The sequence below is a fragment of the Puma concolor genome, chromosome D2, assembly GCF_028749965.1.
Source record: "Puma concolor isolate L17-30 chromosome D2, mPumCon1.1.hap2, whole genome shotgun sequence".
In the NCBI taxonomy this organism is placed as follows: Eukaryota; Metazoa; Chordata; class Mammalia; order Carnivora; family Felidae; genus Puma; species Puma concolor.
In genome coordinates this window covers 58,193,201-58,208,746 of record NC_141677.1, presented here as the reverse complement: position 1 = coordinate 58,208,746, position 15,546 = coordinate 58,193,201, and the positions used below count along the sequence as shown (strand labels likewise).

Genomic DNA, 15,546 nt, shown 5'->3' with positions numbered 1-15,546 from the left:
CTAGCCATTCCAAGCTTCAGGTCGTACAAGTATCATCTTTGGCTATATTACGATGCTCCTCAAAACACTGAGTGGTTGCCTACTTTCTTCTGCACCTATTCCAAACAGTGTTAAGATCTGAAAAACAGACTTGCACACCTGAACCCTCTTGCCCCGTTATAAAAGCTGTATCCCTAAGCTACCATACAGAATCCAAGTTCCAGCAGCAATCAAGTTTTGAAAGCCCCTGGTGTCCACCCTAAAAAAGCACAGAGCTCCAACTCTGCCCTATCATCTACATCCATTCAATAAATATTTATTTACTAAGCCTCATTATGTGTAAAGGGCTCTTGCCATACCTTTCTTTTGTAGGAAGCTATTCCTTCTCTCCTGTGCACATGTGTGCTCTCTGCTCCCTCAGATAATCTCTTTGAACATGGAGACCTTCCAATGCTTGAATCCTTTTTGTTTTTATTTTTATTTATTTATTTTGAGAAAGAGAGAGAGAGAGAGCACGAGAAGTGGAGGGGCAGAGAGAGAGAGAGAAAGAGAGAGAGAGACAGACAGAGAATCCCAAGGAGGCTCCACACTGTCAGTGAGGAGCCCGATGCGGGGCTCAAACACACAAACTGTGAGATCATGACTTGAGCTGAAATCAAGAGTCAGATGCTTAACCAACTGAGCCCCACAGGAGCCCCCAATGCTTGGATCCTTAATAACTTCTCTATGTTCCACCTCACTTCCCACATTACTAGTATTTATTAACCTAATTTGTGTCTAAAACTTCTGTTTTTCTTCTAGTTATGTGTGGACAGCCATCTCTAGTTATCACACTCACATTCTGATAAACATTCAAGTGTATGTTACTACCTTTTCAGCAATGGTTCTCACTTTGTATGCATCAGAGTCACCTGAAAAACACAAATATACACACTACTGGGCTAAATAAAGAGTTTGCATTTCTAACAAGTTCCAGGTGATACTCGTACTTTGGGAAGCCCTGCCTTTGAGAATCTGATGAAAAACTGCACATACATATAAAATTCTGTATGCAATTTCAAGGGGTTCATGGATGCCATCTGTAGTTATTTTCTGTTCTGTATTTCTTTCTAAGGAATATTTAGGACATAGTGCTTCCTGACTTGACCATAGGAAGTGCTACCTGTGGTACATGTGCACATGCAAACACCTAAGAATGAAGAGGAACTGCTTGGTATTGGAAAGTCAGCTCTGTCCAATGGGCTACACCCTCTTCATTCTCACATGTGTCTTCACATGCATGTGACCATTTTTCTGTACTTAGGGTTTAATTCTGAGAAACAAAAGAACCAATCACTTCATATTTAAAAGGTTCTCTGGAATCACTCAAACAAAACTATGTTATAGGTAACAACACGGTCTGGTAGAAAGAACATGAACATTGGATTAAGAGAGAACTAAATGGAAACCCTGATTCTGCCTTTCCTAAAGGTCTGACCACTAAGCTTCAATTTCCTCATTTATAAAATTGGTGATTTCATTGGGAAATTATTTTTTCTCCTTCCAGACACTCCTATAAGGAATGAAAGGGGAAGTGGTTTTACTATTTAACACCAATGATTCTTATTTATGGCAAGGAATTTAAATACTGGATAGAGTGAATGTCTAAATTAGGAAAATAAAAAGATGAAACTAAATAATTTCTAAAATGACTTCTAACCCAACATGTTGTATTTATGAACTCTTGACTAGCCAGCATGTCATTATTTACTCATACTTTACATGTACTCAACAATCATTTATTCTGCAACGCAGCATAAACTACTTAAGAAACGATCATACCTTTCCTTATTTTACCCTTCCCTTCTCTACTTCCTTCCCTCCAGTGTCTGACAACATCCCAACATTTCCTAGAAAAATACGATAAATGTGAATAATAAATTACTCTCCTCCCCTCAGATAGGCCTGGGTAAAATACATCTTGTCAATGCAGAAAATCCCTTTTGAAGAAGTTTCCCTCTTTATTTCCTCAACAGACAGTCAGAATCTGTTAAACTCATCTTTAATCTATTCAGTAAGATCTCTCACAACTTGGTTATAATAGATACTCAATTTGGTATGTTTTACTTTGTAAAGACCTATCAGACATTCTTTTCTCAATCTACAGTCCTATTTGTTTATTGCAGGAACCCTTACATTGAATGTAACATGAGTGAATGTACGAATGTGCACAAATGTCCATCAAAATTACCCCCCCAAACACCAGGCTCTATGAATCTATAAATTATGTAAGCATCGAGTAACTTCCACTGAACAGACCTCTTGTAGAAGACGTGGATCCAAGCAGTCACCATCATCATTAAACAGAGACTCCCAGCTGTCCTCAGTAGCAGTACTTCCCTCCACATGAGATGTTTCCGTTGCTTTCGGTTCCATAGATGTTTCCATAGATACAGATTCTGTATCAGGAAAGGATACACCAAACTCTATATTCTCTGAGTGATCTTCCTCTTTTGTTTCGAACTCTTCGGCAGTTTTTAGTTCATGCAATGCCTTTGTTATATCACCCGTACAATCTAGATCAATGCCCAAGGCACTGTCTGAAAGTACTTTTGTCCCATTTAACACACTGAGTTCACAGTCCAAAAAAGTGCTACAATTACTACCAGCAATCTTCTTTATAGGTAAGGAGGAAGCACAATCTGACAAGCTCTCTATCAACTTTCCTGTTGACTCTGTGAAACTAGATGAAATACTCTCAGCATAAATATCTGAGCAAGCAGTCAGGCTGCTGAAATTTTCTATGTCATTCCCACTCCCAGCTACATGAAGAGGGGCTGTATCTGCACTCATTTCTAAATATTTTGAGAAACTATTTGTGTTGCTACAGGCCTTACCAGCTGTTCTAACTGCAGCTACACAAGGGCTGCCCACAGTTATCTGATCAGACAGGACATCTGTAATGTCCATCTTACATGCCTTATGGGTAATGTCACCTACACTCTTCAGCCCATTATCTAGATCTGTTTCATGAGCAAGGAGAGCTGTATCAGAAGGTTCATACCTTATACACAAGTCATCAGCAGTACTGTCATTCTTCTCATACTCTCTAATCAGTGTTGGATCAAAAATGCCATTTATACTCTCTAATTTGCTGACTATGGTCATTTTATGAGAGATGTGACCCAAAGTCTCAGGAATGGAATCTATACCTCTCTGAGCCAAGATGATATCTGTACTGTTGGCTGTATCACCAACATTCTCAGCTTCAAAGTCTACACAAGTTTGATCAGTGACACCATCCGCACTTCCAGGAACAGAAATGGCAGTGATGCCTCCATTGCCGAGAGTCAACATTCCACACGATGTTTGCATACTTTCTGGTACAGTTTCAGAATCAGAACTTAGTTTTACTGCCACAGTCTTACTCTCAGGTTTCAATACAGAATTAAAAACTCCAGGAAACTGGGATAGTATCTCCACCACCTTGACATCAGTTTCAATTCTGTTTTCCAAATCTCTGCCTTTGAACGTTTTGCCACTTACTTTGTGCCTACTGAAATCACAGAATTCCATATTTTGGAATGGTTTGTTTAGAGCCTGGGCCTCACCCACTTCTGAACAAGACTGAGATAGAAGCAACTTCCCAGGTCCTATCACATTTGTGGTTTCGACCTCCAAACACTCCACCTTCTTTGGTTTAACGTGTCTTTGTAAAGGTGCACTAGGTAGCATCCCAGGATTTGGGACACTTTGCTGATGTCCTTGGGATAATGCTTCTTTAGATTCTGTGGTTCCCCTCCTAACACAAACCCTATCTTTCTTTCTTTCTTGAAGGCATGTGTCTTTTCTTAATTTTGTTGAAAACTTCTTTCCTTCCCTATGGTTGTGTTCCTTATCATCAGGATTAATGCTTAGTGTCTGAGTCTCAGATTTGCCTCTAAAGATCTCCTTTTGGAAGAGACCATCTTCTTTTTGTTCTTCTTTCACCACAGAGTTAGGTGGACCACAGCTTTTTTCTTCATCACCTGACTTAAGCAGCACTATACCCCTTCGAGCTTTCGGTATATAAAGTGCCATGTCAGGCCTTCTGGCTCGAACTCTGCATCTCTCTGCTGCTTGCTGCATGACACCACCTCAATCTGCAAGAAGACAGAATAAATCAATTACCAAAAATGAAGTACAACATGCTGAACCAAGAGATTCTTTTTTTTTTTTTTTTAATTTTTTTTTAACGTTTTTTTATTTATTTTTGGGACAGAGAGAGACAGAGCATGAACAGGGGAGGGGCAGAGAGAGAGGGAGACACAGAATCGGAAACAGGCTCCAGGCTCCGAGCCATCAGCCCAGAGCCTGACGCGGGGCTCGAACTCACGGACACGCGAGATCGTGACCTGGCTGAAGTCGGACGCTTAACCGACTGCGCCACCCAGGCGCCCCCCAAGAGATTCTTTAAAGACTAGGTAGAGGGCCTACTAACCCATCCTATAGAAACCCTCAAGTTAAAACAAAGTAAAACCTGCCATAAAATAATTAATGTAATAAGTTATGCCACTAAGGAAAGTAAATTCCAAAATAACTCATGAGCTCATGAATTTTATTCATGTAACTCTCTTTCTTCATATGCCCCAAACCCTTTACTTCTACATCTGAAGTCCTCTCTACTTTTTTAACAAGTAGCCCTGACTTGGCTAAATTAAAAGATTATCAGAAAAGTGACTGCCAGCTATTAAGTACTCATGAAACACTACTATCTCCCTATGCCTGGGGCCCAGAATTTACACTGAAGAGTATATTCAAGGAGGACCTCTAAAAACACATTTGTTTAACATAAATGTATCCACATAAATATGATTTTTAAAAGTAACTTGAATGGAGGCTAGAAAATGAGACAACTAATCCAGGACTAACTTCTAGAACCTGTTGCTCTTGAACTATGATTTTTGGGAGAATAGGTAGTGGGAAAAAGAACATCATTATTCTAATACTATTTAATCAAATGACCTGTCATAAATTTTTCTTCCAGCAGCAATAAAATGGGTCTGGACAGGATGAAGAAGACTGGAGACCAAGAAATGTGATGCAACAACTCACATTTAGTAACTTCTTGAGAAACTCACCACAACTGGCCAATGGAAATTAAAAAAAGGAAAAAACTTAACAAATGGTTAAATAAGGCTTTATCTACCATCAACAAAATACAAGAAAATGAGCTAGATGACTTCATATTGAGTTTTTAATCTTCAAAATTATACCATGAAGTATTACTGTATCCATAGCAAAAATAAGGAGGTACATCACAAAGAAACACCCATATACACTCAGAAGCATTCACTGTTAAGATTTCACCACACACATTACAAAGAAAATAGATAATACTAGGGAAACTATTTCCAGATCCCGCAATTCTCACCTGCTCCAGAATACCTTCTCAGTGAAGAAGCTCTGCTCTCATGGCACAGGCTGTTTTCTTTGCAGCCCAGGTATTTACCGTGGCCCTGAGCATCAAATGTTCCCATAAATCCTCTCATTCCTTTTCTCTTTTGAGGTCTTAATTATCATCTAACCTACAACTCATGGTAGATTTTCTTTCTAGCTTTCCAATTGTGGACGAATAGGACTTTAACATTTAGACATGCCAGAATTTTTTAAAAATGCCTGCTTTACAAAGACAGAAGTACTAACATGTATTCACTGGGAGCCCATAGACAGTGTATCTTGATCTCAGTTAACAAAGCATCTGACAATATATGTCATGATGAACTCTTGCATTATAAGATGGAAAATGTGGGCTACTTAATAGAACTAGAAGGTGGACTTGCAGCAAAAGGTAGTAATAGGCAGAAATGAATTTAGAGAGGATTATTTAAAGATAATCTGTGTCCCCACAGGCCTTTGAAATTCAACATTTTAAACAATAATTTGAATATAAACAATAAACAATGAGTGCTTATCAAATCTGCAACTGATACAAAATCAGTATGGTTAATAAATGCCCAAAATGATAAAATTACAGTTTAGTATCATTTCTCCAATCTGGAATGCTGTGCTGAAGTAATACGAATAAATACAAAGATCTGCTTTGATTAAAAAATCAAACACCACAGACCAACTGATTTGTGTGTGATTGCACAAAAAAAAGAATTAAATTTCATCTGTAAAGTCAATAAACCTCAAAAGGTAGTGATGTGGATGTTTACAAAAGCAACACAATCTTAGATTGTACAGCTCAGAAAATATACCACACAAAATATGGTTAAAGGAATTAAAGGTTACTTCTTGCCTAAAGAGGTCTAACTGGAAACATCCAAACTACCTTTAAACCTGAAGAGCTAGTTGCTCTACAGAAGAGATAAATGTTCTCTTCTATGATGCTATGCTTCTCCAGAAGTCAGTACCAGAACCAATTGGTAGAAATTAAAGAAAAACAAACTTTAGCTCCATATATAGAACTTTCCAACACTATTAATCAGGTAATGAGCTCTGTCTCTACAGTCTGGATGACTGACTGATACACTAGAGAAAGAATTTCTATCTGTAGGTAAGTCAGGATTTAAGTATTCTTCAGACTTGAAATTCTATGATTCTATTTTTCTCTTCCACAATAGATATGTATCAAAGGCTTCAAATTTAAAATTATTTTGTGCTACTGCTAATGACTTTTAAAACATAATTTTCCTTTTTTAAGTTAATGCCCACATGTCATGATACGATTTCCTAAAGCTGAAAACAGTATAAGAAATTTATACCACCCACTTCTTACCAGAACACCAAACTCAATTAGGCCATGACCAGCAACGCACTGGTAAATGTTTAGCAACCAGCTTTCCACTGTAATTCAGAGGACTGGTTGATATTTTCACTCGCATCAATGATGTCAACAATGTGAGTAACTTCTTTGCTGAAGTGAGTAATCATTTCTGAAATGCAAAATATATTCTCAATTTTTGAGCTATGTACAATGTAATAGATAAAGACCTGACACTTTAAGTTTGCATTATTAGCATTTTCTCCATCACTTTACATATAGACAAGCAATAAACAATAAATCAAGCCCCGATTTATGGCATTTGCTTAACTCTGTGATGTAAATATTCCTACCGTAGCTAATTCCAAGCTATCGATGTAACTTCACTGAAAATGGAATTGGGGAAAGACACGCAGTAACACGCCATGATACAGTAGCTCAACCTAAAGGTTCGATATTCATAAATAACTTCAAGAACATAAATCATAGTAAAATAATTAGGAAGTGAATTTTAAATATTGATTACCTTTTTTAATGCCATTTATTTAATAATAAGCTATGTAATTTAATTCTTAATGATGGCTGTGTTACCAGTTTGCAAAATTCCTAAAACTTTAACAATCAGCTCTCAGACCAGTAGGAGATTCTCCAATACACCACTGGCTAGAACAATTCTTTCATAATTTCTCACAGACATAGAAAAAAAAAGGAGCATCCCCATCTTGTGGACCTTTAAGATAATATCAAATCAGTTTAAAACCCTGTTATGTTTTTTGTGAACTTTTTTTGCAACTGTAGGCATGAAAGGCCTTTAACAAGGGCAGAAGGGATGCCTGGCATACACAAGTTTTTAAATCTGTCTTAGATTAAAAAATTCCCACCCAGATATTTACTAATAGCACTTGATGTTTTCTTTCGCTCTTTAATATGGTTTTAACTTTTTTACAATATTCTAAATGCTTTTTATTGGTCCAGTTTTCTTCTTAAGAGGCAGGTTATTTGGGGTGTACTTTGCAATTTATTCTGGAATGGCCATCAGCATGCAATTACATTGCAGAGAATTATATTTTCTGAAGGAGATAAAAACTTAAGATTCCTTTGTGATGGTGGGCAGTTAACTGCTAATATACACCTTTCAAATATTTTAGGCCAAATCATTTTTTTTCTATCCTATACTTCTGAAGACTAGGTTCATTTGTGAGAACCTGTCCAACTGCTTCTAAAGTTTCAAATATTTCTTGAGAGAAAATAATCAGTAACTTCCTCTAAGTACCTCTCTGTCCCATCTTCATGATAGGTAAACTAGCATAGAACAAATCAGGCTTTTACAATTTTTATAACAGAATTTTAATGCTGTTGGCCCACATTCGGTATATAAAACATATGGCTCCTTCTTCAATCAACAATAGAGAATACTGGCACTTAAGGCACTCACTGGATAATTCAACCATGAACTGATTTGATCCAGTACTTACCAATGGCTCACTAGAGGCAGAGGATATTTGAGAGAAACTGCCTAATGGGCATGTTAACTGTTCATTCTTCAAGAACAAATTAAGCACTACCACTTTGTTCATTAGAATGCATCATAACAACAGCATATATCTGGTCTTTTTACTTGGAAATAATTTCAAATTTACAGATAAGTTACAAAAGCAAAAATACTACAAACAGCACCCTGCAATCCTTTACCCAGATTTATGTTATTTTTACTCCATTTGCTTTATCATTTGCAATCGTACACGTTTCCACTCTTTACACACACACACAAATATTTGTTCTAAACCTTTTGAGGGCAAATTACAGACATCATGGCCCTTTATCCCTAAATACTTCAGAGTATATTTCCTATACATTGGCATATTTTCTTTGATAATTTTAATACAGTTATCATGTCAGCAAATTTAACATGGATACTTTTATCAAATCAAACATACATATTCCAATTTTGTCAGCTGACCCACTAAAGACCTCTTAGTATATTTCCCTCTCCAATACTGGATCCGGTTTACAATCAGGTACTGCATTCAGTTACGTCTCTTTAGCCTCCTACTTTCTAGAACGTTTTCACAGACTTTCATTGTCTTTTAGGACATTGACAATTTGGAACACTGTTCCTTCTCCCACCCTTTTTTTTAATAGAACATCCCCCAGTTAGGGTTTATCTGGTGTTTCCTCATGATTGGATTGAGGTTATACATTCTCAGCCTGAATAGTACATAGATGGTCATGTGTCCTTCTCAGAGCCTCACATCTGGAGGCACATGATTCCCATCTGTCCTTCAATGGTGACTTTAGCTTTGAGTACCTGGTCACGGTACTGTCCAATTTCTCTACTGTATAATTACTGTGTATTGTCTCCCTTGCAACTAAAAGCAGTCTGTGGAGTAACACTTCAAGAGCATACAAATATCCTACTCCTCATCAAAATTTCCCCTAGATTTAGCATCCACTAACAAGTCTAATCTGACCCAATCTTTAGTATGATGGTTGCAAAATGATCTTCCAACTCTGCAAGTTCCTTCACGTTTACCGGTAAATCCTTAGCATTTTTCTGAAAGCAAAAGTAAACTATTTATCTTCACTCACTACAAAAGCTAAGATTAGATTTTCTAAGTTAAAAATCTTGATTTTTACAGCTGGTGGATACAGGAAATGTCCACTTGCAAAACATTTTCTAACTTTTGCAAACCAAAGTTGAAAGTAATTACCATCTTATCCCATCTCCCATGTATAAAATAGAAGGGAAAACAGCATGTCTCTCAAAGTTACACAGTCCCTTTATCAGGTATAGCAAATATGTCCCTTTCTGCTCTTTCCCAGAAAACACAGAATCAAGTCTGGTGTACAAATACAATGAATGATTAATCCATCCCAGACGTCTGGTAACATTTATTTCTCTATCCCTTTGGGGATCTCAAAATCCTTTGGGAAGAAGGCAAGGCACAATTAATGTACGTTAATAAACAGGAAGAGGATCTTCTCTGTATCATTTCCATATCATTAATTTCTGCCTTCATCTCTCATCTCAATCTCTTCCTTCAATTTTCTTTAGGATAATGCGATTTTTCTTTGATTAACTTCCTGAGCTAGTGACTTAATTAGCTATATTCTAAAGTTTTTGTTGTTGCTGTTATTACTTTTGCATGACAAAAATTTTCAAGCACGTATTAGAAAATATTTATAATGACTCTCAAATACCCATTACTCAGCTTCAAATCAGAGCCACTGTTTCTTCATGTTATCTGTGCATATATTCCCACCCTCACTGGATTATTTTAAAGTCCCAAATATTATTTCATTCTATCCTTAAGTACCTCGGTATCTGTCTTTAGAAGACTGACTTCTTTTTTTTTAACAAACCATACACACCTTAAAAAAAGAGAGAAATAATTCCTTAAATCATTATATATCCAGTGCTCAACTTCTGAGGCCAACTTTTTTTTTTTTTTTTGAACACTTGATTTGTTAAAATCAGGATCCCAAAAGATCTACACACTGGTCTTTTAATTTATAGGTGCTAATCAAACTGTTTATGTTTTCCTATCTTGCCATTCGTTTGTTAAAGAAACTTGGTTATTTGTCCTATAGAATTTCTCACATTCTGTGGAGTTTGCTGACTGCATTCTTGTAGTATTGTCCAATAAACTCTTATAGTCTCTGTACTTCCTAAAAAGTGGTGATCTAGAGGCTTGATAGGATTTGGGTTTAATTTTTTTTAAAGCAAGAATATGTCTAAATCCAACTATGCACTTCCTATTACATCACATCAGAGAGCTCTAATGTCTGATTGTCTCCTCTTTGTAACGTTAACAGTGATTACACACATACTCAAATGATAACCTTACTTATTGTTTGTCTGCTTAATTAATCATGGGTGTTACGTGTGTGTGTTCATTAAATCATGTTTATTAAAGTATTGTTCAAATCGTATCTTATTGTCTGTTTGCTTAATTAATCATTGGAGTGTATTTGTGAAATACCTATATTTGTGGAATTATTGGTTTGAGTCTGTATATTAATTTTTATGCTTTTATATAATTTTCTGATGTTACCTGATACTTACATTGAAAATTATTCTATTTTCCTGATAAACTGTTACTCTTAACCATTATGCAGCAATCTCTTCTCTTGCTGAATTTGGGGGCAGGGGTGCTAGAGTCTATGTTGTCTAAAAGTAATTTAACTATGGCAGCTTTCATTTCTTGTCCTTTTACTTTCAACTTGTGTTACCATGCTTTAGATGTATCTCTTGCAAACAGCATACAACTGAACTGTGTATTCTTTACCTATTCTGTCAATGTCAGTCTTTTAATTGTCAAATTTAGTGCATTTATATTTATTACAATTATAGATATATCTGGAAATACTTCTACCTTTTTATTTTGTGCTTCCTTTCCATTTATCCTACTTTTGTAGTTTTCTTATTTCCCTACTTTAAGATTGACCAAGTTGTTTGTTTGTTTGTTTTCCTACTGTTCAAAAGGCTCCATACTCTTATTTCTAGTCTGTTAGCATTTTAAAATGAGTGCTTCTCTCAATACCTAAAGTTAACTATTATTTGTATCTGTCTCCTAAACAACTGTACAGGTGTTTTTATTTCACAATATCTTCCATATGTACTTGTAGTTTTTGTCTGAAAATATCTTTCCACTGCTCCCATCCTTTAACAGATTTGACTTCTGTTGTTACTATTAGGAAATCTGTTGTCAGTCTGTCACTGCTTTGTAGGTAATCTCTTTCTTCTCTGGTGATTCTCTTGATATTCTCTTAGGTACCTGGTGTTCAAGTGTCTACTATGTGTTTTAAGTGTGTGTTTAGTATTATTTTTCTACTAGAACACCACTGTGCTTCTTGAATTTGAGTATTTTATCTCTGAGTCTTTTACCAATTCTATTCATTCAGGGCAATACCTTCAGATTCACCTTCCACATAACTAGTTTTTTCTTCAAATTTGCATATTCTGCATTTTATCCTATCAGTTTTTAAATTTTAATGAATAAGGTTTTATTATATAAGTCCTATTTACCCCCACCCTCCCCTGATCTCCCTGGTCTTAGGCTTTTTTAATAGTTGTGTTGATATTGTTCTGATACTTGTTTTCTTTTTACCTTTAATCATTTTTAACACTTCCATTTTTTAATGTTTATTATTACAATTGTGGCATTTACTTTTGTATTAGTTTTATACTTCAATTTTTATTATAATATTAAATATTTATTATGTAATAGTTCTACTTTCTGAAATTCTTGAGGATTTAATTCTGATGTGTCTTGGCATGATTCTTCTTCTTCTTCTTCTTCTTCTTCTTCTTCTTCTTCTTTTTTGGTAATTTTGGGTGGGTGGTGAGCTCAACCTCAGTGGGGCTTTATCTGTGGGAATTTCATTCAGCCAGACCGTAAGTGTTCTTTTATGAACTGGTTCTACATTAATGTCTATTTTTAAGAGTTAGATTTTTCTGGACTGTTCAGTAAAATTATATGTATGAAACACAAACCACATGGAGGTAAAACAGTAGCTACAAAATCTCAAGAACACTTTTTCCCTTCACTCTGAACCCAGGTGAAAATAGACAAGCTTCCTTATTTTTCTTTCTGTAACACTGAGTAATTTTTTTCCTAGTACATCCTCTGAGTGGGATACAACTCTTTGTGAAGTTAAGGCTTTAGGAAGTGAACCCAGTTTCTAACTCATCTCTCCCAGGCCCAATGCCTCCTCTCCTCTATTTCCCACACGGTTATTATAATCTAAGCTTCTTAGTTATCAAGAACAGCAACATTAGCAAAATAAAAAATAAACAAAAACTGCAAACAATCTAAACAGGGGTAATTCCTTAAAATTATGGCCCATCCATACAATGAATCTATATCCAAAACATAATACTAAGTTAAAAAAAAGAAAATTATAATTCAATCCTCTTTTTTTTTTTTGCGTGTGTGTGTGTGTGTGTGTGTGTGTGTGTGTGTGCATGTACATGAGTGAGTAGCCAATATGGGCTGGTTTCCTGGGTTAGAATCCCAGCTCCACACTTGATTAGCCCTTACCTTAGACAAATAACTTTACTGGGGCAAAAGTTACCATTGTAAGCCTCAGTTTACTCAAAGCATAAAATGAGGTATTATAATAACAGGCTTATTTCATAGGCACACTGAACAGGTTAAATAAAATGATACATGAATACAAATTTCCAGTCATGGTAAAGTCTCAATAAAAGCTATTATTTAAACAGGCAGTTCAGTTCCTTAAGTTACAAGTTTGCAGAGAGAATCAAAAGCCCTTATAATAAAATAATATTCAAATGTGCCTTGACCACCTATAAGATCCATTTCTACTTAACACTAACAGCGACTGCAACTATGTATCCTGGTTTTGCCTATCTACCTCTTACTAACAGTCTAATGTTTTAAACATTCAAAAATACAAACTAAACACAATGCAACTCAATTGTAAAGTGAAAATACAAATCTTGAAAAGAGTGTAGGATTTCATGAAGTCTATGAAAATAGTGCTGAAGGAAGTACTCATTCCACAGCAAAACCCTTGGGGAATGTAGATCTGGCTGAATCAAACCAGTAACAACTGAAAAAAGGGAATGCATCAAGGATGATGACAGAATAAAAAACAAGAAAGGAAACGTCAAAGGATTACGAAAAATCCCTTGAGAAACTGCTAAAGCTCTCAATAGTTTTCCTAAAACTGATGCACTGGTCTAGTCTGTATGATAAATACTAAGAAAGTCAAACAAAGTGAAGGATGCTATCAGACTATCACACAATTTTAGTGGAAAAATTATACCAATGTATCATTCCTTCTTAATTGAGAATTAGCACAGCCATAATTAAAACCCAAATTTTATTAAATATGTGGTAAAATAAATGTTTTTATTTCAGAAAATTGTCCCAAACAAATCTTTTATTTATTACTAAGAAGCTTTAGTCTTCATTTTAAATAGGTCCACTTTAAGAGGTATTTCCCAAGTATCAGTTTCCTCACTTTAAGAATTTCTCATAAATGTATATTCCTAAGAACAGATAGGATATCGTCCTTTGAAAACAGTGGTTTACACCTCAGAGAATAGAAAATGAAAGATGAAAAAGAATTAAGGATTACTTAACTATCTTTTTATACATACTCTCTGTATTGTTTGAAGTTTGTTACAATAAATGTAGTATTTTTTGTAATTAAAAACAAAATCCCTAAAATTTAAAGATATGCTATCATTTTTGTATAAGAGGTCAGTACCATAAATTGCTGTAGGAGAAAGAAAAGGCAATGAAAATTGATAAACAGACCTTTATTGGACAAAAGTACTGTAAGTAGGAAAATGATGAATGGAGAAAAGAGCGGCCTCTTTAATATACCTGACAGTATAATAAAACACATAGTACATCGGGGCGCCTGGGTGGCGCAGTCGGTTAAGCGTCCGACTTCAGCCAGGTCACGATCTCGCGGTCCGTGAGTTCGAGCCCCGCGTCGGGCTCTGGGCTGATGGCTCAGAGCCTGGAGCCTGTTTCCGATTCTGTGTCTCCCTCTCTCTCTGCCCCTCCCCCGTTCATGCTCTGTCTCTCTCTGTCCCAAAAATAAATAAACGTTGAAAAAAAAAATTAAAAAAAAAAAAAAAAAAAAAACACATAGTACATAAATTACTTGATGTTGGAAAGATACCCTCAAATGTTGCAAAATGCTGAGCAACTTCTACCTTTTGGTCTAGGAATGATCTAGAACAACACTGTTCAATACATAGCCACCAGCGACATGTAGCTATTGAGCATTTGAAAAGTGACCAGACTAAACTGAGATGTGCTGTGCATGTAAAATAAACCCTGGATTTCAAAGACCCGGTACACCAAAAATATAAATAAATAGACAAACAAAAATAAAATGTCTCATTAATATTTTTAAATTTATATATGTTGAAGTGATACTATTTTGAATACAATGGGTTAAATAAAAAACGTTAATTTCATCTGTTTTTGTAGTCTTAAATGCCACTATGAGAGAATTTAAAAAAATTTTTTTTCAACGTTTTCTATTTATTTTTGGGACAGAGAGAGACAGAGCATGAACGGGGGAGGGGCAGAGAGAGAGGGAGACACAGAATCGGAAACAGGCTCCAGGCTCCGAGCCATCAGCCCAGAGCCCGACGCGGGGCTTGAACTCACGGACCGCGAGATCGTGACCTGGCTGATGTCGGACGCTTAACCGACTGCGCCACCCAGGCGCCCCAACAGAGAATTTAAAATTACATATGTGGCTCCCATTTGTGGTCTACGATACATATGTAATGTGATAGTGCTGGTCTAAGATTTTGCCATATCCTTAACACCACAAGAACAAACACAGTGTGCTTTTCCTCTTATATATTGCCTGTTCCAGAATTTTCCACTTTCAACAAGGAAATATACTAAACCAAGAAATCAACTAAAATATAAATGTGTAGATAAGCTTATCTCTGACACAGACAGAAACACTTTAATGTTTCGTAAGTTCATGATGATAAAAAAAAAAGCATCAAAATAAGTAAAGTCTACTTAGATTTCATAAATTAGAAAATAAAACTGATTAAAAAACATAACTGTAGTAGAAGTTATCCTCAACTCAAATTTAAGAGCATTTTTTCATGTATGTTTAAAACTGTCAAGGGCCTACATTTTGAATCATTTCTTTGCATATTAATAAAACAACTTCCTTTGTTTTACTATTCTGTCAAGAGCATTCTTATTCTCATTGGTCTACCTGCAAACTGGCAAAACTAAGAGATGCCAACATCCTTCAGTTCAGCATCATATATGTCCATTTGTAAGAAATAAAAAATATCTTAGAAGTTTAATAACGTTTAT

At 35.8% G+C, this 15,546-nt stretch overlaps 1 protein-coding gene across 11 annotated transcripts in view; it reads right to left on the bottom strand.

The window, feature by feature from the left end:
* R3HCC1L (R3H domain and coiled-coil containing 1 like) overlaps positions 1-15,546 on the bottom strand; it is a 95,256-nt gene that overhangs the window by 29,630 nt on the left and 50,080 nt on the right. For all 11 annotated transcript variants that reach the window (XM_086680585.1, XM_086680582.1, XM_086680583.1 and 8 more), the window contains one exon: positions 2,278-4,100. In XM_086680585.1, the coding sequence (XP_086536711.1) occupies positions 2,278-4,086 (1,809 nt within the window). In that variant the 5' untranslated portion in view covers positions 4,087-4,100. The remainder of the gene's footprint in view (positions 1-2,277; positions 4,101-15,546) is intronic.